The following is a 26,465-nucleotide window of genomic DNA, read 5'->3' on the forward strand; positions in this document are numbered from 1 at the left end:
CTTGTATTATTCTTTAGTATTGTATTATTTATTATTGTTAACTTACTTTTGCCCATCCTTGTACATTAGGATAACTGGAATCAGTTTTTCACTGTCATACGTATCAGAGAAGGGTCTGATATATACATTAAAAAATAGAAAACAAGAATGAACCTCGCGGCATTAAACTGGAATAGGCTAATACGGATGTAGCTCTATACACATACACACATATTTCCTAGCTCTACCTGACAAGAGGGATTAAAACAGTGAGATCTCAATAGTAGTGAGCACGCCTACCACCCAGATCTGGACTTCTAAATATCATTCTCCACTAACAAGAACCAGAGATCAAAGTATGTTCCCACAAAGAAACATTACAGAAGAGAGAAGAATGAATTCACAGTGGGGAGTGTGGTAAGCTGAATCCCCACCCCCAAACCTCTCCAAAATGTCTTCATCCTAATACCCAGAACCAGTGAATATATTAACTTACATGGCAAATGGGACTCTACAGAGGTGACTAAATTGAAGATCTTGAGATGAGGAGATTATCCTAGATTACCTGGTGGGCCCGATAGAATCACAGGGTTTCCTGTAAAGAGGCAGGAGGATCAAAGACAGGTGATGCGGCAATGGGAGCAGAGGGGCCGCGAGCCGAGGAACACGGGCTGTCTCCAGAAGATGAAGAAGGCAAGGAAACAGATTCTACTCCAGGACCTCCAGAAAGAACCAGCCCTGCCAATACTGTAACTAGTCCGAGAAAACAAATTTTGGACTTCTGGCATCCAGAACTATAAGAGAATAAATTTGTGTTGTATTAAGCTACTAAAGTTGTGGTAACTAGTTATTAACACATTAGTTTTTAGTATATGTGTTGTATTAGTTATTAGTTGCTGTGGTAATTAACAGCAACACAAAACTAATACAGAATACCTGTCAGTCACCACCCTCATCAGGTTATCAGTGAACATCACCGACAACAGGACAAACAACAATCACACAATCTGACAGAAGGCAATGAGTACACAGAATCAATTTTGTGAAATTCTTGCCTGAATGTGATCATTTTACAAAACACGCCAAATTCAGGTTCATTCTATAAAATATTTAGCCAGTAACCTTTAAAGTCAAGAAAAAAAACTGAAGAACTGTTTTGGACTTAAGGAACATGTCAACTAAATGTGATGTGTGACTATGAATGGGATCTTCTACTACAAAGGGCATCATTGAGACAAGTGACAAAACCTGAATGGGATCCGAGAATGAAATTGTAGTAATGATAAGTTTCTGATTTTTCATAGTTAAAATATGGACAGACACTCTTGAAAATACCACTGGAGATTTTTCATCTTATTTCATTAAATTAAGCCTTCACAGTCTCATTTTCAGGTTTGAAACTAAGGAAACAGCTGATAAAGTTAAAATTACAAAGCTGAAGTCTATTAGCCAGGCAGCTTGATCTATTCAAAGAAATGACATTCTCCCAATGTCCCTGGCCAAGACAAAGTACACATGGTTTTCAGCCCCCAGTCTTGTACAATGTGTACATTATACCTCACTCTTTCAGTCCAAAACTTAAATCTTGCCTTTTTAGAAGAAGGTTTAAGTCAGATGATAACTACTATAGGGTATGGTTTATACTACTGGCATTTAGATCTTGACCACAACTAAACATTCATAGTACACATTCCAAATCTCTATATGAATGACCTCTGTAAAACTATCACAAATCTCTCCAGACAATTTTTATATGACACTTAGAAAAATAAAAAGAAGTTCACTTATAAACTTCTAGTTTATAGAATTAGGAGTTCCATGGCCAGTAAAAATTATGTTAGTAATATTAACATATGTTATGTTAGTAACACATGTTAAAGTTTCTTAGAAATTATCCACATTCATAGAAAAGGGAAATTACAAGGTCATAAAAACAGCTCTGTAGTTTAAAAACAACGTAACATATTATGGTTGCTCTCAGCAGCTGAGCATAAAGTTTACACGTCTGTGGAACAGTCCAGGTTTGGGGGGAGGTTATTATGGTTATGCTTCATAAGCTGCACAGTGCCTTTGCTAAAGCAGTCACATCCATCTGTTCACGCCAGACTAATCTGCCAGGCTGCAGCACAACTGAGTGAACTCATAGCACATTCCCAGAACCCAAAGAGTTAAAAGAGTATTAGCCGGGACTGGAACCTCTGTGCCTGCTTACCACAACAAAAATATTTTTAATCATGTACCTTCTTGCAGATTTCTAATTTGGCATCTAAAATTTTTCATCATAAGCCCTGGCCAGTGTGGCTCAGTTGATTGGAATGTCATCCCACACACCAACAGGCTGGGGGTTTGATTCCCAGTCAGGGCACATACCTAGGTTGAGGGTTAAACTTAGGGCACAAATGGGAGGCAATTAATCGATATTTATTTATTTACTTATTTATTTTTCTCTTTCTCTCTCTCAATAAACATATTTTTAAAACAAAAATTTCCATCATAAGTTCAAACAGTTGCAATAGATACCATTTCTGACAAAAAGTTGACATTTTAAAGTAAAATAGTTTCATTGCTTTTAAATGCACCAATGATATCTAAAAAACATACCCACCATCATCCATTTATAAAAATTCTTGAACAAACCCTTCATTCTACTTCCCCCATATAATTTTATCCTAATTTACTTTTACCCTGGTAAGACATTTGTTATAATACTGACACATACTTCTTAAAATTAATTTTTCTATCACTATGACTATTACATTTCCCCAACTTTATATTTCAAAATTTTTCAAGCCTTCAGCACAGTTCAGAGAATATTAAAGTGAACAATATCTTTCACCTAAATTAACCAATTGTTAACATTTTGCAACTGTGGCTTTATCTCTAGCTTCCTCTTTCCTCCCCCCTCCTTTTTTCCTCAATTATTTTACAGCAAATTGCAGACATCAAGACGTTTCACCCCTAAATGCTTTGGCACATACCAAAGATTTATTAAATAGTTTTATCTTCTACTTTTAACTACATCTTGCCAAAATTGAAAGTTGCAAATTACCTTGGATCAATCAATTTACAGAAAATATATGCTGTGTAACCTAACTGGCAAAGGCAGTCCTTACTGTTAAACCAATGAAATGAAAATTAAGCAAACGCAAATTGGTCAGAAAAGTCTGATTTCAGTTTTTAGTTCAGATAAATATATCTAAAAAATGTGATATTGTGAGGACTATAAAAATCACTTGCAAATAAATATTAGGACATGCTTTTTAATGTAGATTAAAATTAAAGTCAAATGATATACAGATAATTTATTTTTAAAAAAAAGATGTACCACACTTCTCTTTCTAAAATTCAAAGACTCCTAGAACTATTCCTAAATCCTAAAGGATCCAAGAAAACGGTGCCAAGAATCAAAAGGTTACATTTTGATGTAACCATTCTAAAAAGTCTAAAAATTATTATGTATCAGTTTCTTCTACCTATCCAAAGCCTATCTAAAGTGAATTGAGCACATATCATTATTGGGACAATCAAGCTGGGGAGCCCGATTGCTTTATTCTGAAAGACTGAAAGAGCCAAGGAACAAAAACAGCCTGGGACAGAGACACCCCCACCACCCACCAAATCTCAACTAATGGTAGTTCGGTACACTCAGAGGTCATTGTGAGGCAAATCTCACAACCACAAGTGTTATCACTGTAAATAACCTTTGTAAAGACCACTTTAAAAATACAGCAAGTGACTACATTATGAAGATTAAAAATGTATACCTGCAGGATAATCAAAATACCGAATGTTACATAATGACACACCTGTGGCTTGGAATAAAATTTCCAGTGATGGTATTACACTCAGAACCTAAAAGTGCTGTATCCTGAACAAATATAAACAAAACATACATATTCTGAAGAACTGTTAGGTGAGTTAAGAAATAGTTCTGGTGACCACAAAGACACTGAGGTTGAATACATGAAGAATTTGAAAACTGTTTCCTGAAATATTAAGGGTTAAAACTTTCTTAAATCTTCACCGTAGGATACATTTATTGGTTTGAGAGAGAGCGAGGAAGGGGGAGAGAGAGAAATATGGATGTAAAAGAGAAACATCAATCAACTACGAACACGCCCCAGCCTGCAACCTAGGCATGTGCCCTGACCCGTGATTGAACCTGAAACCTTTTGGTGTATACACAATGCTCAAACAAACTGAGCTACCTGGCCAGGGCAGGGACAAAACTATTTTTAAAGTACTATATTTTATAGTATGTGATTTTTAAATATGCAACTAAAATTTATAAATTAAACATTTTAAGTAGATATTACTTCATCCTTAAAAGGACATATATTCAAACTGGCCAAAAAAACTTGTCTTCATTTCACTGAGAAATAGAACTGCATGTCAGATCTTGTCACTTCTCTGCTTATAAACCTTCAATAGTTTCCCACTGCAGCTAAAATAAAATCCCAGCCTTTTATCCTGACTTACAGATATGATGCATCCCAGCTCCGGCTCTGATTTTATCCCAGATTATTCTCATCTGCCACACTCCTGCCACTTTGGTCTTCTCTGTTCCTGGAATATACCCAACTGTCTTGCTTTAAAAGCTTTTGTACACAACTCTTCCTCCGGCCTGAAATAGGCTTTTCCTACCCAATTCAGCTCTTTGAATGGCTGACTCTCTTTTGTCATTCAGCTTGCAGAAATGTTCTCAGGAAGATTCTCTGAATACTCTACTTGTCTACAAAGTATTTATCATTATCTGATATTTTTTATTGTTCATATGTGGTATGTCAATTGCCTCCCCATACGAGGATGTACACTTCAAGAGAACAAGGATCTATAGTCTATATTGTTCACCCTGATATTCCAGTGCCTAACACACAATGTCTGGCAAATAGTGGGTGCTTAATAAATTTGTTCAATGTATTTAGGAGATAGGAATGTACTTAGGGAGTGTATTTAGGGGGGTGTCCTAAATGACACCCCCCATCACTCTTGGGGTTATGAATGTATTATTATACTTAAAAAAATGAGGCTCGGAGAGGTTAAATAACTTGCCCAAAGTTACAGATGGTACCAAAGTAACAGCAAGTAATCACTAAAGAAAAGAGATAGGATTTGTGCCCAGATATAAATTCATATATCTGTATGATTAATCACTGTATTTTAACTGCCTTCCCCTAACAAAATAACTAGATTGCTTAAAATATACTGTGTTCCTCTTCTCATTAATTTAATCACACCTATCCTAACCATATCTCCAAAGTAGTAAATACAATATGTAAGAAATCCAGGTAAAAAAAATTTAAGAACAAGGGGAAGCTAACAACAACTGATTAGATATCTCTAACAAAAACTTTGGTGAAACAGAAGTGTACAAAAAAAAGTGCTAAGTGAAAAGGCTGCAAGGATTTCAGTACTAAAGTGTGTGGGACAAGGAATACAGCATATAAATTTGGGGGGCAAGGGGGTTGGACAGCAAACCAGGTCCTTTTCGTTTCTTTAAGCTCAATTTGCTATAGAAATGTCAAGGTCCGAAAGAAAAGCAAACATCCAGTTTGTAATAAAAAGGATGTATCCTCAGAGGAGTCCCAGAAGTGGAATTATTAGGTTTAAACTTTTTAAGTGTTATAGCTTTCTAAAAATGTATAACTATACATTCTGTTGTGGTCTCAATCTAGTAATTCGCGTACTTGTCTAATTAAAATCCTTTCACTCCACCCAGGTTTACACACTATCAGAACAGGACTAGATTACATTCATCTTTGTATCATCTGCTGCTCCTGGTTTGTTCAATCAGTAACTGTTCAATCAATAACTACTGAAATGTTCAATCAATAACTATTACATTTAACTAAGGCAAAAATCTAAAGCCAACAAGATATGGAGTCTAAATGAGAAAATTCCTCCATCCATACTGACTGACACAAACGTAATTCCAAAATGTAAGGAACATCTTAAAAGAATGAACACCACAACTTTTCAAAGAAACAATGTGATGGTGAGATTGCAAAAATATTTCTTATCAAAAGTCTGTTAATTGGAAATATTTTTTAAAAGAAAGTACAAGTACAATACGAATATACTTATCACCTTATTTATAGGGAACCTATCCATGTGGCAGTGGCGAATGTACTCCAGACCCTGATTCGGAAAGCTGGCAGGGAGTGAGCCTGCAGACAGGTTTTCGGTGGGGGGGCGGGGGGATCAGGCCTGCATTGAACCTAGGCTGCTTGGAGGCTTGCTGCTTGCTAAAACTTCCTCACCCTGAATTGAGGCATCAAATGTTTACTGCATACCTTTAAGATAACTTTCTAAAGTCTGTGCTAAACCTCCCAAGTATGGAGTATAACCAGTTCAACCACCTTTCCCCTTGCATTTGCAAATACCCTTTTTCTTTGAAATAATCAGCAACATTCTTTCCTTTGTTATCTATAAAAAGTAACCACCTAATGTGAAACTATGCATAGTAAATGAGGACCATCCTCCATGTAAAGTATCCAGGAAAGCAATAAAAGCCTGTCCAGGCAGGGGTTGGGGACCTCTCTCACTCAGACGGTGGCAATGCTGTCCCTTTTTCTCCACAGGACTTTCTGTAGTCCGTGTGAATTTGTTGGTCGCAGCCACAACACATAGACCCCACTGACTGGAGTCCGCATCACTTATTCATATCTGAATAAAAACTATGATTAAGGAAACAAACATCTCAGAAAATAAAAATAAGTTTATTTGTGTTTTTCAGGTTCTCCAAGATCAAGCAAGTACGAAATATGACCTTTCAATAAAAACAGAACACATTTATTAATCCAATGTGTGCACCACATTTATAAAGCTTAAATGTTGTACTGTAATTCACACTGGCAAGTTCCCAGCTGATTCCCTCTACTATGTAGGATTTAAGTGTATCTACACTACATGTCTGATACCCCTTTCTGTCAGAATAAAGCACACTAGGAATGACTTTATTTTAAAACAACTCAAACTTCTCAGATTTCCAGTATCCCTTCTACTCTAAATTAAATATGCACATTCACAAAATATACTTCTTTGAACACAAAGCTGATTCTAATCACTTTCTATTTAAAAACACACATAAATTCATTCAAGAATGAAATAATCAACTCTACTATAATTAGAAAGTATCTATATAAATTAAAGCAATGATAAGACCAACATTTCATTTAGTTTTTTTTTTTAATCCTCACCCGAGGACAGTTTTTCATTGCTTTTAGAGAGAGAGAAACAAAGGGAGAGACACATCGACTGGTTGCCTCGAGTACCAGACCCAGGATCATAAGCACCCAGATCAGTGATGGAACCTGCAACCTACACATGTGCCTTGACCAGGAATCAAAACCACAACCTTTTGGTGTACAGCATGATACTCCAAACAACTGAGCCATCCAGATCAAGATTTTATTTTAAATGAAAATGTTCATCCCCATCCTTCTCCCTGCACTCAGTCCTCAAAACTGATAAATATTAATAGGTTATTATTGAGCCAATCACCAAACAGCTTTTAAGAAAAATAAATAAAGATGAGGATGAGTGAAAATTCAAAATATGTACTCCACTCTCTCATTCTCTCCATGGTACTTACATTCCGTAAACAGCCCAACCTATTTTAGAATTTCTCTTTCTAATCTGCCTATTCCCGTACATCCTGACATCTCAATGTACTAATAAACTTGACATGGATTCCTTCTCCATCTACTTTTTCTCCACCTAGCCACCACTACCCTCCAACCCCTTCTACCAAACCATTCTTCACACAAGGCTCCACAGAAGCAAAACTGACCATGTTGTTACCCTACTTTAAAATCTCCATTGTTTGCCCAATAACTTACAAAGTATTCACTTTTTAAAATGGTTGATTTCCTCCTAAATGTCAATCACATTAAATGTTCACTATTTCTGAACACCTCATTTTTGCATACACTTTCCCCTATACCTACAATACTCTTATCCCATTTACCCTGTAAGATATATTGCAAATCATCTCTCCTCTGCATGAAACACCTAAATCCCAAAACAGAATTATTCACTCCTTCCTCTGTACTCCCAGAGCACTTTCCACTTGCCATTTGAATGCTTATTATAACATGTTATATTAATTACAGGAGGCAGTATAGTGTAGTGGCTAACAAGAGAATCTCTGACATAAAACAGATTTAGGTCCAACACCCAATCTTCTACCTAGTAGCTATATGGCTTTAGGCAATTTAGTTACCTAGAGAGCAAGGGTAAAACTAGGATAACACACAAATCTGGCTCAAAGTGCCACTGTGAATGCATTTGGTACTACCCACCTTGAGGCTAGTAAACATGCAATAAACACCAGCAGAGCTAAAATAAGTAGGATCACAATTATCCCTCTCAGACTGGGGGGAGATGTGGGGCCTTCCTGCACAAGAGGAGAAATTATGTCTGAAGTCATCCCCACAGGGGTGGCATACACCAAAATATTTAATTAGCCTTAGGTGATGGAATTACAATTTTGGTTCTGTTTCTTTGTGCTCTTCTGCACTGGCTATGTGCCACTTACTAAGAAAAAAAAAGCATACACACTTAAAAATCTCACTTATCACCTAGAAGCTGTATCTAGTACAAAGTTAATACTCTAAAAATATTTGCTAAATAAAGCAATTTCTATAGTACATTTAGTTTTGGAGGCTTGTTTATATAAATTTATTTCTTGGCTTCTCATAATCACTTCTTCAGTAGGTAGGGCAAGTTATTATTACAACCCCTACAAAATGAGGCAGAGAGTTCAGAAATAACTAAAAGGCACCAGGCTGAAAGTTAAAAACAAATCTTCTAACTTTTCAGAGTTCTCTTACTCTACTACTAAGCACTGAAAGTGGACTCCTACTCACATTCCCAGGTCAGAGAGCCGGAACTCTTGACACCACTGGAGAGGGAGCAAGCAAAGAAAAATAAATGTAACTTTTTAAAGAAGTTTCACTAATCCTTTCAAACAATAAAAAAAAATTGAGTACATAAACTCCCAATGAAATTGTTCCAGAAAGATTATGTAACCAGCAAAAACAGTAGTAGCTAATAGCCCCACTACGTGCCAGACACTTCTCTAACACTTTCCATATATCTGTTTAATCCCCACTTTACTTAATTCTATGAAACAGATAACTACCATCACTATTTTACAGACAAGTGAACTAAAATGCATAGAAGTTAAATAATGTGCCTAATAGCACACAGTGAGTATTGAAAATGATCAAGGAGTAAGGTTAATCAGTAAGTTTTCAGCAATTCCACTTCTGCATTATTTATCTGAAGAAATCCAAAAAACTAATTAGAAAAGATAGATGCATCCCTATGTTCATTACAGCATTATTTACAATAGCCAAGATGGAGAAGCAACCTAAGTGCCTATAGACTAACGAATGGATAAAGAAGATATAGTATGTACATACAAGGAATACGGCTCAACCATAAAAAAAGAATGGAATCTTGCCTTTGCAACAACATGGTGGACCTAGAGGGTATTGTGCTAAGTGAAATAAGAAAAAGATAAATACTGTATGATTTCACTTATATGTGGAATCTAAAAAACAATATAGACAAACAAACATAACAGAAACAAAATCATAGATACAGAGAACACACTGGTGGCCCCAGATGGGAACAGGGTTAGTTAGGCAAGATGGAAGAAAAAGTTGAAGGAATTGAGGAGTATGAATTGCTAGTTCCAAAAATAGTCATAGGGATGTAAAGTACAGCATAGGGAATATAGTCAATAATATTGTATCAATAATAACTATGTATGTTGCCAAATGGATATGAGATTTATTGGGGTGATCACTTCATTAAATATATAAATGTCTAATCACTATGTGGTATACCTGAAACTAATATAATACTGTATATCAACTATAATTAAAAAATAAATTTAAAACATAAAATAAAAACTTGAGGGACCTCTGGTTAAGATGGCAGTGTAGGCAGACATGGCTCACCTTTTCACACAACCACATCAAAATTACAACTAAAATATAGAACCACCATCACTCAGAACCATCCAGAAATGAAGTTGAATGGAAGTGTGACAACTACAGAATTAAAGAAACCACATCCATCCAGACTGGTAGGAGGGGCGTAGACACAGAACAGGCTGGTCCCACACCCACATATGGTAGATAAAAATACATAAAGGATATCTTGGGAGCAAGGAATCCCAGCCCAACACCAGGCCCCCCAGCCCAGGATTTCAGTTCCAGGAAGATAAATCTCCACAACTTCTGGCTGCAAAAACTAGCAGGGATTAAGTCAGTGGAAGAAATTTCTGAAGCCCCCACACAGTTCCTCTTAAAGAAGACACACACGGACTCACCTATTCAGACTCACTCCCTCTGAGCTCTGGCACTGGGATAGTGGCTTTAAAGGCAACAGTGGCATACTGAGAGAAACTGAAGTATCTGGCAACAAGGTAAACAGAAGCCATTGTCCCTTTTCTGAGCCCTCCCCACACAGAGCCACTGAGCCAGGAAGCTGGTGTCATATCTGAGACTCCATTAACCTGTCTAACACTGTTTGACTAGCCTCCGAGATTCCCAAAGACTCTGCCTCTGCCGCACCCAACTTACTGGGGCACCCAAGCTGCTTTTCCATATGAATGGCTGGTCTTAGCTCATGCTTCACAACTTCCCAAATCCACTCAAACAAGCAATAGCTGGCCTCAGCCTCAGGTCCAGCACTAGCAGCAGCCAGCCCAGATTCATACCTTGGCTTCCCCTGGGAATCTCCAAGCCCAGCACAAGTAGTAGCCATCTTACATTGTAGCTCAGGCAGTGTGGCCCCAGGCAAAACACAGGTAGGGGACGGCCTTGGCCTGCTCTATCTGAAATACCCCAGGGCCACTGGCTGGTGTAGCTCAGTGGATTGAGCGCCAGCCTGCGAACCAGAGGATCACGGTTCAATTCTCAGTCAGGGCACATGCCTGGGTTGCAGGCCGGTTCCCTGCAGGCCAACCCCCAGCAGGGGACGCACGAAAGGCAACCATACATTGATGTTTCTCTCCCTCTCTCTTTCCCCTCTAAAGATAAACAAATAAATAAATAAAATCTTTAAAAAAAAAAAAAAGAAAAACCCCAGGGCCAGGGCACCTAGAAGACAGCTACAGACCATATCAGAGCACCACCATCCTGCCCCCGCACAGATGATCCTCCACAATGACCCTCCACACAGGGTGGAGGTTGTTGGTAAGTGATCACAGACAACCCTTGCAGCTGATTCATCTGCCAACAGCAACCAAGGCTCAATTAAAAGAGAAGCATGTACTCAGGCCACACAAAGGGCTTACCTCCAGTACCCAGCCTGGGTAATAGGGGCAGCTGTGCCAAAAGACCCTATAGGAGACCTACTACATTACACCACAGTACCAAGACATGAAGTAAAAGCAGCTCTATCTAATACATGGAAACAAACACAGGGAGGCTGCCCAAACAAGGAGACAAAGAAACATGGCCCAAATGAAAGAAGAGATCAAAACTCCAGAAAGAGCTAAACAAAATGGAGATAAGCAATCAGATGCAGAGTTCAAAACAGTGGTTATAAGAATGCTCAAGGAACTTAGTGAGGGCCTCAGCAGCACAAAAAAAGATCCAGTCAGAAACAAAGGATACACTAATTGAAGTAAATAATTTACAGGGAAACAACAGTAGAGAGGATGAAATTGAGAATCAAATCAATGATTTGGAACACAAGGAAACAAAAAGCCACCAATCAGAACAACAAGAAAAAAGAATCCAAAAAAATGAGGGTAGTATAAGCAGCCTCTAAGATAATTTCAAGATGTCCAACATTTGTAACACAGGGGTGCCAGAAAAAGAGAAAAAGCAATTGGGAATCTATCTGAAAAAATAGTGAAAGAAAACTTCCCTAATTTGGTGAAAGAAATAGACATGCAACTCTAGGAAGCACAGAAAGTCCCAAACAAGGTGGATATAAAGAGCCCACTCCAAGACACATCATAATGAAAATGCATGCGAAAGGATAAAGAGAGAATCTTAAATACAGCAAGGGGAAAAAAGTTCGTTATCTATAGGGGAGTTCCCATAAGACTGTCAGCTGATTTCTTGAAAGAAACTGCAGGTTAGAAGGAATTGGCAAGAAATATTCAGTCATGAAAAGCAGGGACCTATAGCCAAGACTGCTCTACACAGCAAAGCTATCATTTAGAATTAAAGGGCAAATAAAGAACTGCCGGGACAAGGGAAAACCAAAAAGTTCATTCTCACCAAATCATCATTATGTGAAATGTCAAAGAGACTTACTAAAAGAAAAGAAGATCAAAACTAAAAACAATAAAATGGCAAAAATACATATCTACCAACAATTGAATCTAAAAAACAAACTAGGCAAAGAAAAAGAACAGAGACAAATTCGTGGATAAGGAGAACCTTTTCGTGCTTGCCAGATGGGAGGCAGATGTGGGGGAAGGGGTGAGGAGGTTAGGGGATTAAGATGTACAAATAGGTAGTCACAAAATAGCCATGGGGATATTCCCAGTATAGGAAATGGAGTAGCCAAAAAACTTATACACATGACCCATGCTCATGGACATGAACAATGGCGTGGGGACCGCCTGAGGAAGTGGGGGTACTGGGCAGAGAAGGGCTAAGGCAGAAAAAATCAGGACAACTATAATAGCATAAATAATAAAAAAGTTTTAAAACATGAAAAAAGTAATGATATATTTTATCTTGATTCAAAGAATCTATAATCCTTAACCTATGAAAGAATAAAAGCATGCTCTTATTTGAAATTCTAAAAATTACAAGCAGTTATTTTCTCTTGTCATATGTCACTGTAAGCCTATACTGTTAGTTTTTTTTTTACAAAAATATTTGGCTTCAACTACAAACTTTACAGCATTATTGTACCATAAGTGCTCCTTGGCTTTCTAAAACAAAAAAGTTAAAACATTAGCCCTGGCTGATGTGGCTCAGTGAACTGAGCTCTGGCCTGCAAACCAAAGAGTTGCAGGTTCAATTCCCATTCAGGGCAAATGCCTCAGTTGTGGGCCCGGTCCCCAGTAAGGGGCATGCAAGAGGCAACCACACACTGATGTTTTTCTTCCTCTCTTTCTCCCTCCCTTCCACTCTCTAAAAATACATTAAAAATATATTTTTAAAAAGGTTAAAACATTAGAGGGTTTGGGTTTTTTTAAAAGCAAAGAGCATATAGCAAAAGCAATACACTAACCTCCCAAAAGTGACAATACCATCAAAAGACCAGTTCTCTTAAACCAGTTCTTCCTCAAAAGGAAGTTCTCCTCTTAGCAGCATTTCTCAAAGCTAGAGCAGCACTTCTCAAGCTAGCTACAACTTATAATCACACATGAACCTTCTAAAAAACTTACAATATTTTGGGAATATAAGTAAGTATTTTAAACAAGTAATTCTAATGTGTAGCCAGGATTGAGAACTACTGTTCTAAGGTAATCTACACCCTCCATGTTATTATTTCACATACAGCTTTTGTCCATGTGATCTGGAAAAGTATTCAGTCATCTTATTCAGCCACTTTGCAAACAACCAAGAGTACAATAAATAGGACCCTTCAACTAATAAAAGAGGTATTAATACACTTAGCCCCAAAGAACAAACAGCAAAGTGAAAGGATCCCACTGGTAATGTTTCCGATAACAGAGTAACTTCAATTAATATGTCAAATATGCCAATGACCAAGCTACTTCTATTTTTCTGAACCTTGATTTTACAATCTGTTTAATGGTGCCATGTTTCTTTAGAGTCCAACAATTCCAAATGAACTACACTAAAACAACTATCCACCATGAAACTGAGAGCCCCAAAATTGCCATCTTTAAAAAAACAAAAATAAAGATTACGTAAACTGAACTTTAAGGTTGTGTAATTGCTGGCAAAGAAAATCTTTCATTGCCTTCATACAGAGGGTATCACTGAAAACTCAAGATTGCCAATAAGAACTCTGAAATTCAAAAATCATATGCCTACATTTTTGTATTGCTACTTAATTTCACAGAACTAAAATAAGTTTCAAAATCAAATATTAAAATACCCTATTTATTATTGAAAAACACTATTACAGGTCCACATCCCGTATTCAAAATCTTTGAGGAGAGATATACTTCAGAACTTCTCAGATTTTAGAAAGACAGTACATTCCCATCATAACAAAAGCCCCAGAGGGTATAAAAAAGCTCCAATGAACAAACAAATAAATACCATAACAGCAAAATATGATGATTTTTTAAGTGAGAAGCATAAAGCTTAAAAGTAGTCTCCTGTTGGTACAAGCCACTAAATTATTTTGTGGCAAACATATGAAAAAATTGTTTTGTAGAGCTTTGAGTAAATCTATAATTCAAGATTTCTCTTGAACAATAATTAAATAAAAATATTTTTTTAAAAAGATTTCTCAATGATATGGTGATTACCAGAAGGAAAGAAGGGTGGGTGGAGTCAGAAGACAGTATAGTGGGATAAATGGTGATGGAAGAAGACTCAGGCAGTGAACACATGATACAACATACAGATGATGTATTACAGAATTGTACACCTGAAACCTATACAATTTTATTAGTCAATGTCTCCCCCAAAATTAAATAAGTAAATAAATAAAGTAATAGCTTTAAAAAAAGATTTCTCTGTGATATTCAAGACACTGCAACTGGACTTCGAGGAAAAACTCACTATGACAAAACATTCCTTTAATACCACTGTAATTCTAAAGAAACAACTCTATTATGTTAGAAACACAAAAAAAATCCAAGTAGTGTCCACCAATTTTCATGATTATTAGAACAGCATTTAAATCCACCTTAATTTTTATAATGCAACTTGGGACAAGACCAAACAAATACATCAACATGTGCACATCTCCTAACTAACTGAAGTCACAAGCAGAGAGCCAGATGTGAAGAAGGGACAGATAAACACTTAACTTTTCATCTAGCAATATGGAAACGACAGAGGGCTTGGAAGCTGAGCAAACCTGGCTCCACCACACAGGAAAGTTAATTAAGCTCTCTGATCTAGTTTCTTCATGTAAGAATGAAGGTGTTATTAATAGTACCTATTTCCTTGTATTTTTAGGAGGATTAAGTAAACTTACACTTGAAGTCCATATTAACTTACCATCAATATTAACCCCCTACCACTTTTCCAAAAACCAACTATATGCTAAAGTATGACCTGCCTATGATATGTCAGCACTTTTCAACCTTTTTCATCTCATGGCATTCATAACTAATTATTAAAATTCTGTAGCACACCAAAAAATGATTTAGTCATATCTTTTGCCAATCTGACTAAAAAAATAGGTATAATTTTGATTTATTCACACTGGACAGCTACTGTTGCATTGGTTGTTGTCATTTTCTTACTTGATAACCTAGGAGAAAAGAAGTCAGTGCTCCTGACTAAATAGTCAGGTACTGCATGTTTTCAAAATTCTTGTGGCACACCAGCTGAAAATCGCTGATATGTTACCAGGCAAATTTTATAATACAAAACCCACCATGAACATTTAACATTAAAATGACTAATTTCTGAAATCAGGGCAACTTTTTGCAACACTCAAACCAAACCTACCTACTCTCCCAATACCCTTTTGTCTTCCACACAACCAACTGTAAATACAAGTAGGTGATAAGTGATAAACTACTGCACAGAAAAATGCACTCTTTTTACTTGAAATAAAATTATCAGAACACTGCCCTAGCTGGCATGATTCAGAGGGTTGAGCATCAGCCTGCAGAATGAAAGATCATGAGTTCAATTCCCAGTCAGGGCACATGCCAGATTTGTGGGCCAGGTTCCTAGTGGGGCATGCAAGTGGTAACTGATAGATGTTTCTTTCACACGTTTCCCTCTATCTCTTTTCCCCCTCTTCCCCTCGCTCTAAATAAATAAAACCTTTAAAAAAATTACCAGAATGGCCTAGGTTTTGCAGATAAAGGGAAACCATTACAATATTAAGACTTCATCATTTATACACAACTGCTGTTCAAAGAACCCAGAGAATTTAAGTAAACTTAGGAAAATAAGGTACAGCAGGCCACAATCCATTTTCCATAAACTGTCCACTGAATGAGAAAACAGGTAACTTTAGTCTGAATTCTGCACCTAATGCTTATTTAAATTGTGGTTAAATGTACAAAAGAATGGAATCCTTTATTATTTATCCTACATTCAATTTTAATTTAGTTCCATTATGTAAAGCAATGAATCAGTCTTCAAGCACAAGTTCTGAGCCGATTCAGTGCTTCAGTGTTATTTCCCCAAAGTAGAGTACAACCTAGACCTCCACCACACCCAAGTTGAGGGAAGATACTGAATCAAGTTAACATAGCTCTTGGGAATAGAAGCTCTCCCTAAATGCTGTTAATACTCAAAATGTATTAGTTACTGTTAATACTCAAAGCCTACTAATTACTGTTAACGCTTCCACAAGTAACCCACTAGGGCCTTACAGTTCCATCAGCTTCAAGAATATCACCTGCCATATTTCCTAGCAGAGTGAAACAAATGGAATCCAAGTATTAGCCAAACATAAAATGCCTTGACTAGAATCTATATTATTTTGTGTTCTAATCCGATGTTATTTAATGTGAAAAGACTTGTAACTAATAGCAAAAGAACCAGCTGTCTCCTAACTACTTATAGGAGAAACTACCTGCAAGCCTTAAACCTTCGTACTTGCACTTTTTGCGCTATAAACAGGAAATGCCAAAGAAAAGGAAAATAGAGAAAAGCCTATTTTTGCTAAGGGGAATAACCACCACAAGTGTGAGTTAACAAATGAGAAAGCAACAGGGAAAGGGACAGGGGGAGGGGCGGCTGGTGAGCTATGTTGGAATCCTAAACATGCCACCCAGCTCAGACGGCACCCAGAACATCTGTAACGACAGCTGCGACAGGGAAAACGGGGGTGTGGGAGGAAGAGGACCATGGTTTGAGGGCTCAGAGTTGTGCCTGCGTCTTCGGCTTCCTCCTTTGCTAACTCTTCTCTCTCATCCCACTCCCAATCTCTCATCCCATCCTGCTTTCTCCATTAAAAAAAAATACATAATAAAAACCAGAGGCGGAGAAGACAAAGAGACTGGAGGAGGCTGTAAAGAGCGTCCAGAACAGAACCGAAGAGGGTGCGAAGGGAAACTCCTGAGGAAGACAATGCAGGGTGGTGAGCAGCCCGGGGAGCCACCGAGGGAAGCGCTCGCGCGGCCCGCTATCGCGTCCGCCGCCGGTGGGGCCCGGGCACGGCGCTATCAACCCGGACGGCGGCGAGCTGGACTGGGCCAAGCGGGTGGGAGCGGCGCGGCCCCTCCCGGAGGGGGCCTGAGCAGGTCTGTGGGCAGCTGCAAGAGGAACTCACCGGCATTCTGGTCTCGGGGCCAGAGGTAGTATGTGGCCGGGATCACGATAAGCCCCACGAAGGAGGTAAGGAAGTAGAAGAAGGTGTTCCCGCTGTCATCGTACTGAAACTGCTGCCCCGCCATGACACACCCACCTCTGCCTCCCTCGTCTCACCACCACCCCCACGACCCCACTCAGCGCTCTGCCACCGAGCGTCCCGACCCCGTGTGGCGTAGCTTGGACGCCGACGCCGCCTCTCCTCCCCACCCCCACGCTACTCTCACGGACACACCGCCGCTACCACCGCTACCGTCGCCAGCTCTCGCGAGAAAAAACAGTTCCCGCCCCTCTAGGCTAGTCCCACCCCTGTCTCTCCTTCACACGCTTGCTAAGGGAGACGTGGCGCGCGCGCAGCCGTGAAACTCCACTAGGTCCCGCCCTTGGCCCCGCCCTGAAACAGTAGCCCCGCCCCTTAAGCTTCTCTAGATTCTACCCTAGGACCGTTTCTAACCCTGGAGTCCTTTTACCTTCTTTCTTTGCTTCCTTTCCCATTGACCCATCCCGGGTCCAGGGGGTCGGTTTGTCGAGTCCCAGCGAAGGCTTCTGCGCCTAGTAATGGATGCGGGCGGTTCACCTGGCTGGGACTGGGGTCGCAGCTATTCTGAGCAGAACTTTCTTGCCTCCCCTTCTCTCCTATCCCTACCTCACCCTGTCCTGCTTTCTTGCTTTTTAATTTACCTGGTTAATAATAATGGTCTCTTAGGTTATGGATCCACTCCTCCAGTCCCAAAATTCTGGAAACAAGGGCCATGCAGAATAGAGCGGCACAGGAGAGGCCGGAGAGGGTTTTGTTTGCAAAGTATTGTTTGTTATTAAAAGACTGAGGTCTACTGCGCCCATTTTGCAAATGGGACATTCCCCAAGCAGTTAGAGATGCTGACCTCCATCCCAGAGTTAATATTTATAGCCTCCCAACAGCGTTTCTTCAACCCAGGCAGTAGGCTGAGACCTTGATTGCTTTATGTCATTTAATTGTCAGTAACCCCTTGGAAAAAAATCAGAGCATGCTCACTATCCAAATGAGGAAATTAAGACTTAGATTGCCTAAAATCACGCAATGTGGGGATTCAAACTCAGATCACTCTGATGCCTCAAAGCCAGTGCCCTTGACCACCGCCTTGTCCTGGATCTTAAAATTTCCCTCCTGAGAGCAGCCGGCACTCCCCGTAAGATGTGGGCAGGAATATGCGCTTTAAGGAGGAACCGCTGGAGGAGCAGTTTCTCTAAGAAGCCTTTCTTTTGTTGGCTGTGAGATCCCAGAGACAGGTATGTCCGCTGGGCTGAGAGTGGAAAGAGCCGGTGCCCTTGATCTGGGAATGACCCTGTAATCCCATGCAGCCCAGAGTTTCCATCTCCCTGCTGTGGATGAAAAGGAAAGGCTCACTCGACCCATACCTCAAAGAGTGGTTGTGAAGATTAAAGGGAATTACACTGAAAATGCCTTTCAAAGCAAAAGCTATGTAATAAGCATATACCACATATTACACTGTATTTCAAAAAGTCATTTTAAGACTTTATATTCTATTTACTGAGTTCCTTTTACTATATCTTTCATTGTTGGAAGAGAAATATGGTCATATATCATCTTTTATATCATGTCCTCAAAACTAGTGTTTCTCATTATCAGTAATGCTTTCCTTCGTAATAGACTGTTTGCATGGAGTCTCTCTTCCCTTTGTAATGTTCTACCTCCCCATTTGAAAGGAAATTTCAGCAAATCATTTTCTCTGCATTTCCCTTCTCACTTTTTTTTTGTATAAAGTTTTCTAAGACTATTTAGAGGGGAAAAAATAAAACATGGAAATGAGAGGAAGGGGTGTGGACTATGAAGTCAGCACAGTATTATAATCACCCAATGCTGAGGTGCCCAGAACAATTTGTCTTGCTTCAGAAACAAATTAGTCATAAAATTGGCTCAGCTGAGGTTGGTAGAATCTTAAAGTTTCTTTTGTTTATGTTGAATTTGTAAAGTCTTCCCAGGTTTTAAAAATGCTGAACAGGACTTCCGGCCAAGATGGAGGCATAGGTAGACACACTGTGCCTCTTCACACAACCAAAACAAGGACAAAAACAAATTTAAAAACAAAAACCAACCAGAACTGACAGAAAATTGAATTGTATCGAAATCCAACAACCAAGGAGTTAAAGAAGAAACACTCACCCAGCCCGGTAGGAGGGGTGGAGATGGGCAGCCAGGTGGAGAGGACTTGAGGCAAGGTGGCAGCTTGCAGACTAGGGGAGGCAGCAGCTTGCAGACCAGGCAATCCTACATTTGCATGCAGATCAATTGGGAGGAACAACTGGGGAGAGAGACAGACCCCACAACCCAGGGTTTCAGGGCCAGGAAATAGAGCCTCAAATCTCTGACTGAAAACACCTTTGGGGGTTGAGGCAACAGTGGGAGAGAGTCCCAGCCTCACAGGAGAGTTTGTGGGAGAGACCCACAGGGTCCTAGAATGTACACAAACCCACTCATCCAGGAATTAGCACCAGAAGGGCCCAATTTGATTGTGGGTGGCAGGGAAAGTGAATGAAAACTGGCAAAGAGCAGAGCAAGCAGCACTGTTCCCTCTCAGACCCCTCCCCCACATACATTGTCACAACACAGCCATGTGGGATGCCCCACCCTGGTGAACACCTAAGACTCTGCCCCTTACTAACAGGTGCACCAGGACCAAAAAAAAAAAAAAGGCCCAAATGAAAGAACAGATCAAAGCTCCAGAAATAATACAACTAAGCAACAAAGAGATAGCCAACCTATCAGATGCACAGTTCAAAGTCAAAACACTGGTAATCAGGGTGCTCACAGAATTGGTTGAATATGGTCACAAATTAGATTAAAAAATTAAGGTTATGCTAAATGAAATAAAGGAAAATGTACAGGAACCCAACAGTGATGGGAAGGAAACTGGAACTCAAATCAATGATGTGGACCAAAAGGAAGAAAGAAACATTCGACCAGAACAGAATGAAGAAACAAGAATTAAAAAAAATGAAGAGAGGCTAAGGAACCTGAAGGACATCTTTGAACATTCCATCATCCAAATCATACGGGTACCAGAAAAAGAAGAGAAAGAGCAAGAAATTAAAAACTTATTTGAACAAATAATGAAGAAGAACTTCCCCAATGTGGTGAAGGAAATAGACTTCCAAAAAGTCCAGGAAGCTCAGAGAGTCCCAAAGAAGTTGGACCCAAGGAAACACACACCAAGGCACGTCATAATTACATTAACCAAGATTAAAGATAAGGAGAGAATCTTAAAAGCAGCAAGAGAAAAGGAAACAGTTACCTACAAGGAGTGCCTATAAGACTGTCAGCTGATTTCTCAAAAGAGACCTTGTAGGCAAAAAGGGGCTGGAAAGAAGTATTCCAAGTCATGAAATCCAAAGACCTACATCCAAGATTACTCCATCCAGCAAAGCTTTCATGTAGAATGGAAGGGAAGATAAAGTTCTTCCCAGATAAGGTCAAGTTAAAGGTGTTCATCATCACCAAGCCCATATTATGTGAATGTTGAAGGGCCTTATCTAAACAAAGAAGATAAAAAATATGAACAGTAAAATGACAGTAAACTCACAACTATCAACAACTGAATTTAAAACAAAAATAGAAATGAACTAAGCAAACAACTAAAACAGGAACAGAATGAAGACCATATGGAGGGTTATCAGTGGGGAAGGCGAGTGGAGAATGGGGGAATAAGAGGCATAAATGGTAGGTAGAAAATAGATAGGGGGAGGTTAAGAATAGTATAGGAAATGTGGAAGCCAAAGAACTTACATGTATGACCCATGGACATGAACTAAAAGTAGGGGGCAATGCATGTGGGAAGGAGTGTGCAGGGCAGCATAGGGAACCTATCTGTGTGGCATGGCAAATGTAGCCCAGCCCCTGATTCGGAAAGCCAGCAGGGTGCAAGTCAGCACACAGGAAGCAAGCCCATGGGTCGGTTTTCCATGGGGAATCAGGCCTGCATTTTACCTAGGCTGCTTGGAGGCTTGCTGTTTGCTAAAACTTCCTCACCCTGAATTGAGACATCAAATGTTTACTGCATATTTTAAAGTAACTTCCTAAAATCTATGCTAAACCTCCCAAGTATGGAGTGTAACCAGTTCAACCACTTTTCTCCTGCCATCTGCAAACATTCTTCTCTTTGAAGTAATCAGCAACATTCTTTTCTTTGTTATCTATAAAAGGTAACCACCTAAAGTGAAACTATGCATAATAAATGAGGACTATCCTCTATGTAATGTACCCAGGAAAGCAATAAAAGCCTGTCCAGGCAGAGGTTGGGGCCCTCTTTCACTCAGACAGTGGCAATGCTGTCCCTTTTTCTCCACAGGACTTCTGTAGTCCATGTGAATTTATTCATCACAGCCACAACACATGGACCCTGCTGGCTGGAGTACTTATCAGGGTGGAGGGGAATAAGGGAGGGAAAATGGGACAACTATAATAGCATAATCAATAAAATATATTTAAAATTTTAAAAACAAAAAATATAAAAAGTAATGCTGAACAAATTGTTTTTATTACTCTGATTATGTGTTTTATTCAGCATTTGCGTAAAGATAATCACTTTTATAATCTTGTGGCAATATAAATTATTAATGATATATAGTTCACTTTAGACTTTTTTTCTGCAATAATCCTCTTTTCATTGAAGCTTTGGGATCATGCATAAATGTGGCTTGAACAGAACTGAACCATGAAACAACATTTTGAACAAATTGCATTTATTTGCTAACCTCCAGACCAATAATATTTTTTAATATTTTTTTACCAAAGCAGATTAAAAAGTTGAAAGTGTATTTTCTATTTTCAAAGGTATAAACACATTTCACCTACAACTTAACATTATTGAACATAGATAAACTCAGATCACCCAAATATTCTCCAAAGCAAACCTGACTTATACCTTTAATTAATCACAATTTCTGATTCATTGTGATGTTTTCAAGCTACAATTGTTTTCAAGCTATAATTGTTTCTTTCAAGAGATCATCTTAATGAAATACACATATTTAAAAGTAAGTGCACATGGCAGAACCAGAGCTACAACCATATCTTACTCTAATAGTATGCGTTTAAAGACATCTTTGCATTGTCTCCATATGTGTGTCTGTAAACGAATACTTTACTCAATTTCATTTTAATTGCCAGGTAGATATTTCTGCTCAAGTATAGAGAAACTGACTATTTTTAGGATCCTTTTAATAATTTGCCTTTTCCTTAGAGTGAATCTTTCCTTCATTGCAAGTCATCTTTGTACTACTGGTGTTGACTTACTTCTATAGATACCCAAACATGTTTGTGTGGTCATAATCAACATTAATTCTCTGCTTAATGGAGTTAGCCTCAAAAAGACAAAAGAACTGAATTATTAAGTAGACACATATAAGTTTTCCAGTCTTTTCCCCTCTCCTCGCCTTACAATAACCTTCAGTGCCAAAGCCTAGGAAAAATCTTTAATGTTAACCCCCTAATTACTTTGTTTCAGAGTCAGGGTTTCCTTCATTAAGAGTTAAATCTCTTCTGATATAAATGAACCTATTTTTTATCAGTCTTTAGTAAAGATGAAATGTAACCCCCATCATGACGGCAACAGTAACATCAGCAAAGTAACATTTCTACAACATTTGTGATTGGCAAAAATCTTCCACAACATTATTTCAGTTGCAAATTCAAATCATAGCCTACACAAGTTGACTAGATGAAAGGTACTAACAATTGCAATTTCATCCCATAGACACCCCTCAAGGCCCTCAGGACCCAATGAAACCCCAGTCTCACGCTTGGATAGAATGTGAAGAGAGGTGTGGGTTAGAAAGACATTAGAAGGACTTTACGCTCAACTCTGAAACCATGATAACAGTTTTAAGAGCAGCTGAACTCTATGGCTTTCATTCAGTATTTAGAGCCACGTGTATTTGGGCTCCTCACTTCTCATGAGTGTGTTGGACTTGTCAACACCTACTGTTCTTCTTCTATCCCTACTTTTGTCATTGCAAAGCTGAAAATTTATTGCACTGAAGCGAGCTGTCAATGATGTGTCAACAAATTCGGGTCATTTCTTTATGAATTAATTTTATGCATCACTGACACATCTAAATTACTTAGTGAAGAAAAATGACTGACATTGCAAAGTGAGCCATAAAATAGCACTTAGTGAAATTTCTCACCCAGATTCAACTATAACCTGAAAGAGCAGCCATAAATAAACGGAAGAGTTCACTCTGGACAATTTCAAAGGTATAGATATTTGAGTAAGAAGAAAAAAATCCTCAGTAGAATTGGAACTTCAGAAAAAACTAGGTTATCTTGTTGAAAAGCCAATATTTCTGGGTCCTGAAGCTTATAAAATTGAGGGCCCCTAATTAAGAAAAAAGAATATAAAATTAGGTACAAAAGTTAGTACTTACTATGGACTACGGGTGATAATGATGCTCCAACATAGGTGCTTCGGTTGTAACGTATGCAGAGCTCTGGTGGGGGACGTTGATAATGGGGGTCTAGGCATGAGTGGGAGGAGAGTACATGAGAAATCTCTGTACCTTCCACTTCATTTTTCTGTGAACCGAACTTTGCTCTAAAAAATAAAGGCTACTAAAAAATTAATATTTATAATTATTGTAAACTGCTATAAATGTATGTTTTATAGACAGAAGAATTCTGATAAATTCTATTTTGCATGATTTTCATCCAAATTTTTAAAGTATGATACATTTATAATTGTATACCCTGCATATTGAGTGTATTCCTACTAAAAGAGACTTTCCTTTTTGACAAGGCTCAATGAGAACCAAATATTCTGCTTAGAATTTTAACATCTGATGTTGGGAACTGCTCTGCCTGAGTTCAGGAATTGTACTACCCCCCATGGCTAAGAATGAGTGAGCGACCTCCAGAATGTGAGCCACTTAGGAGACAAAGCTTATCTCTGGTGGCAAACACTGCCTCTGTTTCTTCCCCCTGCCCCCAAAACATGGTTGATAGTCCATGATGGGTCAGGCTCCTCAGAGAGACGGGCAAGGTAAGCCAGACACGATCAGTTGGGAGGCCATCATGGAAGGACTCAGGGGGCTGCCACAAAGAGCAAGTGATGTCCCCTCACCCACCACCCATCCCCACTATGCTGACATAGCCGGAGTCCCCGTGTCCTCTGGGAGAAGCGCTTCCTGGCTCTAATCCACTTAAGCCTGAAAACCTATGATGTGGATGCTGGTGCAGCTCCTTGCCTTGTTAGAGCGGTATCCAGGGTAAATCTGGCATAAGAAAGAATTCCTAAAAGTCCCATGAAACCTGCTTTGCTAAGAGTGCTTTCACTCATATGTTAAGGGTCTGGGCAGGAAATGAGTATGACTCCCAAAGTTTCTGCAACCCCCTTCCTGACAGACACCGACTCAGACTAAGCCCTCAGATTTCTTTGAGATGTTATCAACTGTTTGATCCTTACCACCTGTATTCCTGTGTATTACAACCCAATAAAAGCCCCTGGAGGAAGGGGCTCCTGGCCTTTTTCCTTTGAGAAATTGGCCACCTCTCCTCCCCAAGCAGATCATGCCTCGCTAGTGTTACTTTCATCGGTGGTGGACAAGGGCACTTGCAGGCAAAGTCGCCCCCACAGTCTGATAAATAGAAGGATCTTCCACAGAGTAGTGTCTGACTCCATACACTTCAAACAACATTTCTTCTCCACTACCTGCATACCTCAGGTGCCAAGCCTAGTGAAACACATTCATACGGTGAATCAGGATGTGTCACTCTTTCATGTTTCAATGTCAGGTGAGTTTGCCACAGGGGGAGGAGGTAAAAGGCATATTCTTGCAAGTGGTAATAACTGTACATGAAATAACTGTAAACCACATAAGAATACCACCAACTCCAGAATGAATGTAACTCCCAACCTCCAAACATGCAGATTATTATAGAGAAGAAATTCAGTCATTCGACATTGAACACTCACTGAAGTCACACACACTATTGCCCAGTGTGGGAAATACGAGAACATTTAAGACAGTCTTTGACCTCCAGAAATTCTCCTACAATCTAATGAGGAGAACAAATTATTTCAATAAGTGAAAAAACCCAAAGAAGGAATTGATCAATGTTATAAGAGATATAAATATAAAATTATTTGCAAGTTTATAGGAAAGGGTCATTTCCTTTGGCTGAGAGAATCAGAAAGCCTCAAGAAAGAGATGGCAATTGAATTAGGTGTTGAGACTTAAATAAAAAAATTTTAAAATTCAGGTGGAATCATCTAGAGCACATTTGGAAAATAGCATGAAGTCCAATCTGGCTGCGACTGGGAATAACAAGTGGGAGAATACTTTTAAGTCCAGCTTCCAGATTACAGGCAATTAACAATATTTTATTGCTAAAAACAATACACTAACAATAATGCATTGTTGCTAATAATAGCAACAATACATTAACAATGATGTATCCAGGATACATTAACAATATTTCCTTGAAAGTGAGCTTTATTAAAGGAGTACATGAGTGGGAGACATTGTCATCTTCTTTGAATGCCTATGAAGATGGCAGGGGCCAGGGAATGGTTTTATCCAAACCTTCTTAAGATCTAATACAAAATGTACCAGAAAGACACACCTACCTCATTTGGCTGGCTTCTGCATTTCACATCCTGCCCGACTCTCTTCCAATCCTATTTTCCCACCTCTGCCCTTCTTCACATCTGTTCCTTTCTCCTCCTCCTCCTTTTAACATTTTATTTTGACATAATTATAGATTAATAAGAAGTTGCAAAAATAGTATAAAGGTGATCCATGTACCCTTCCATTAGTCTCCTCCAATGGTAATATCTATTTTTTAATTGATTGATTTTAAAGAGAAAGAGAGAGAAGAACGGAAGAAAGGAAGAAAAACATTGATTGGTTTTATTCATTTATTTATTTGTTTGTTTGTTTGTTTTTTAAAAGTCAAATGGAGAATTGAAGTCTCTCTCCTTAGAAGGAAGAGCTACTCTATCTTTATTGCCTCCCCCACTCTTCCTTTTTTATTTTTTAAATTTAATTTATTAGGGTGACATTGGTTAATAAAATAAT

At 38.8% G+C, this 26,465-nt stretch overlaps 1 protein-coding gene across 1 annotated transcript in view; it reads right to left on the reverse strand.

Moving 5' to 3' along the window:
• The window catches only part of SEC63 (SEC63 protein translocation regulator), a 77,353-nt gene extending 59,749 nt beyond the window's left edge, over nt 1-17,604 (reverse strand). The window contains exon 1 of the mRNA XM_037064989.1: nt 17,353-17,604. Coding sequence (XP_036920884.1) covers nt 17,353-17,476 — 124 coding nt within the window. The 5' untranslated portion in view covers nt 17,477-17,604. The remainder of the gene's footprint in view (nt 1-17,352) is intronic.
• Between the last annotated feature and the right edge of the window lie 8,861 nt (nt 17,605-26,465).

The sequence above is a fragment of the Sturnira hondurensis genome, unplaced genomic scaffold, assembly GCF_014824575.4.
Source record: "Sturnira hondurensis isolate 20B ecotype Veracruz unplaced genomic scaffold, ASM1482457v3 Scaffold0015596, whole genome shotgun sequence".
NCBI classification, from domain to species: Eukaryota; Metazoa; Chordata; class Mammalia; order Chiroptera; family Phyllostomidae; genus Sturnira; species Sturnira hondurensis.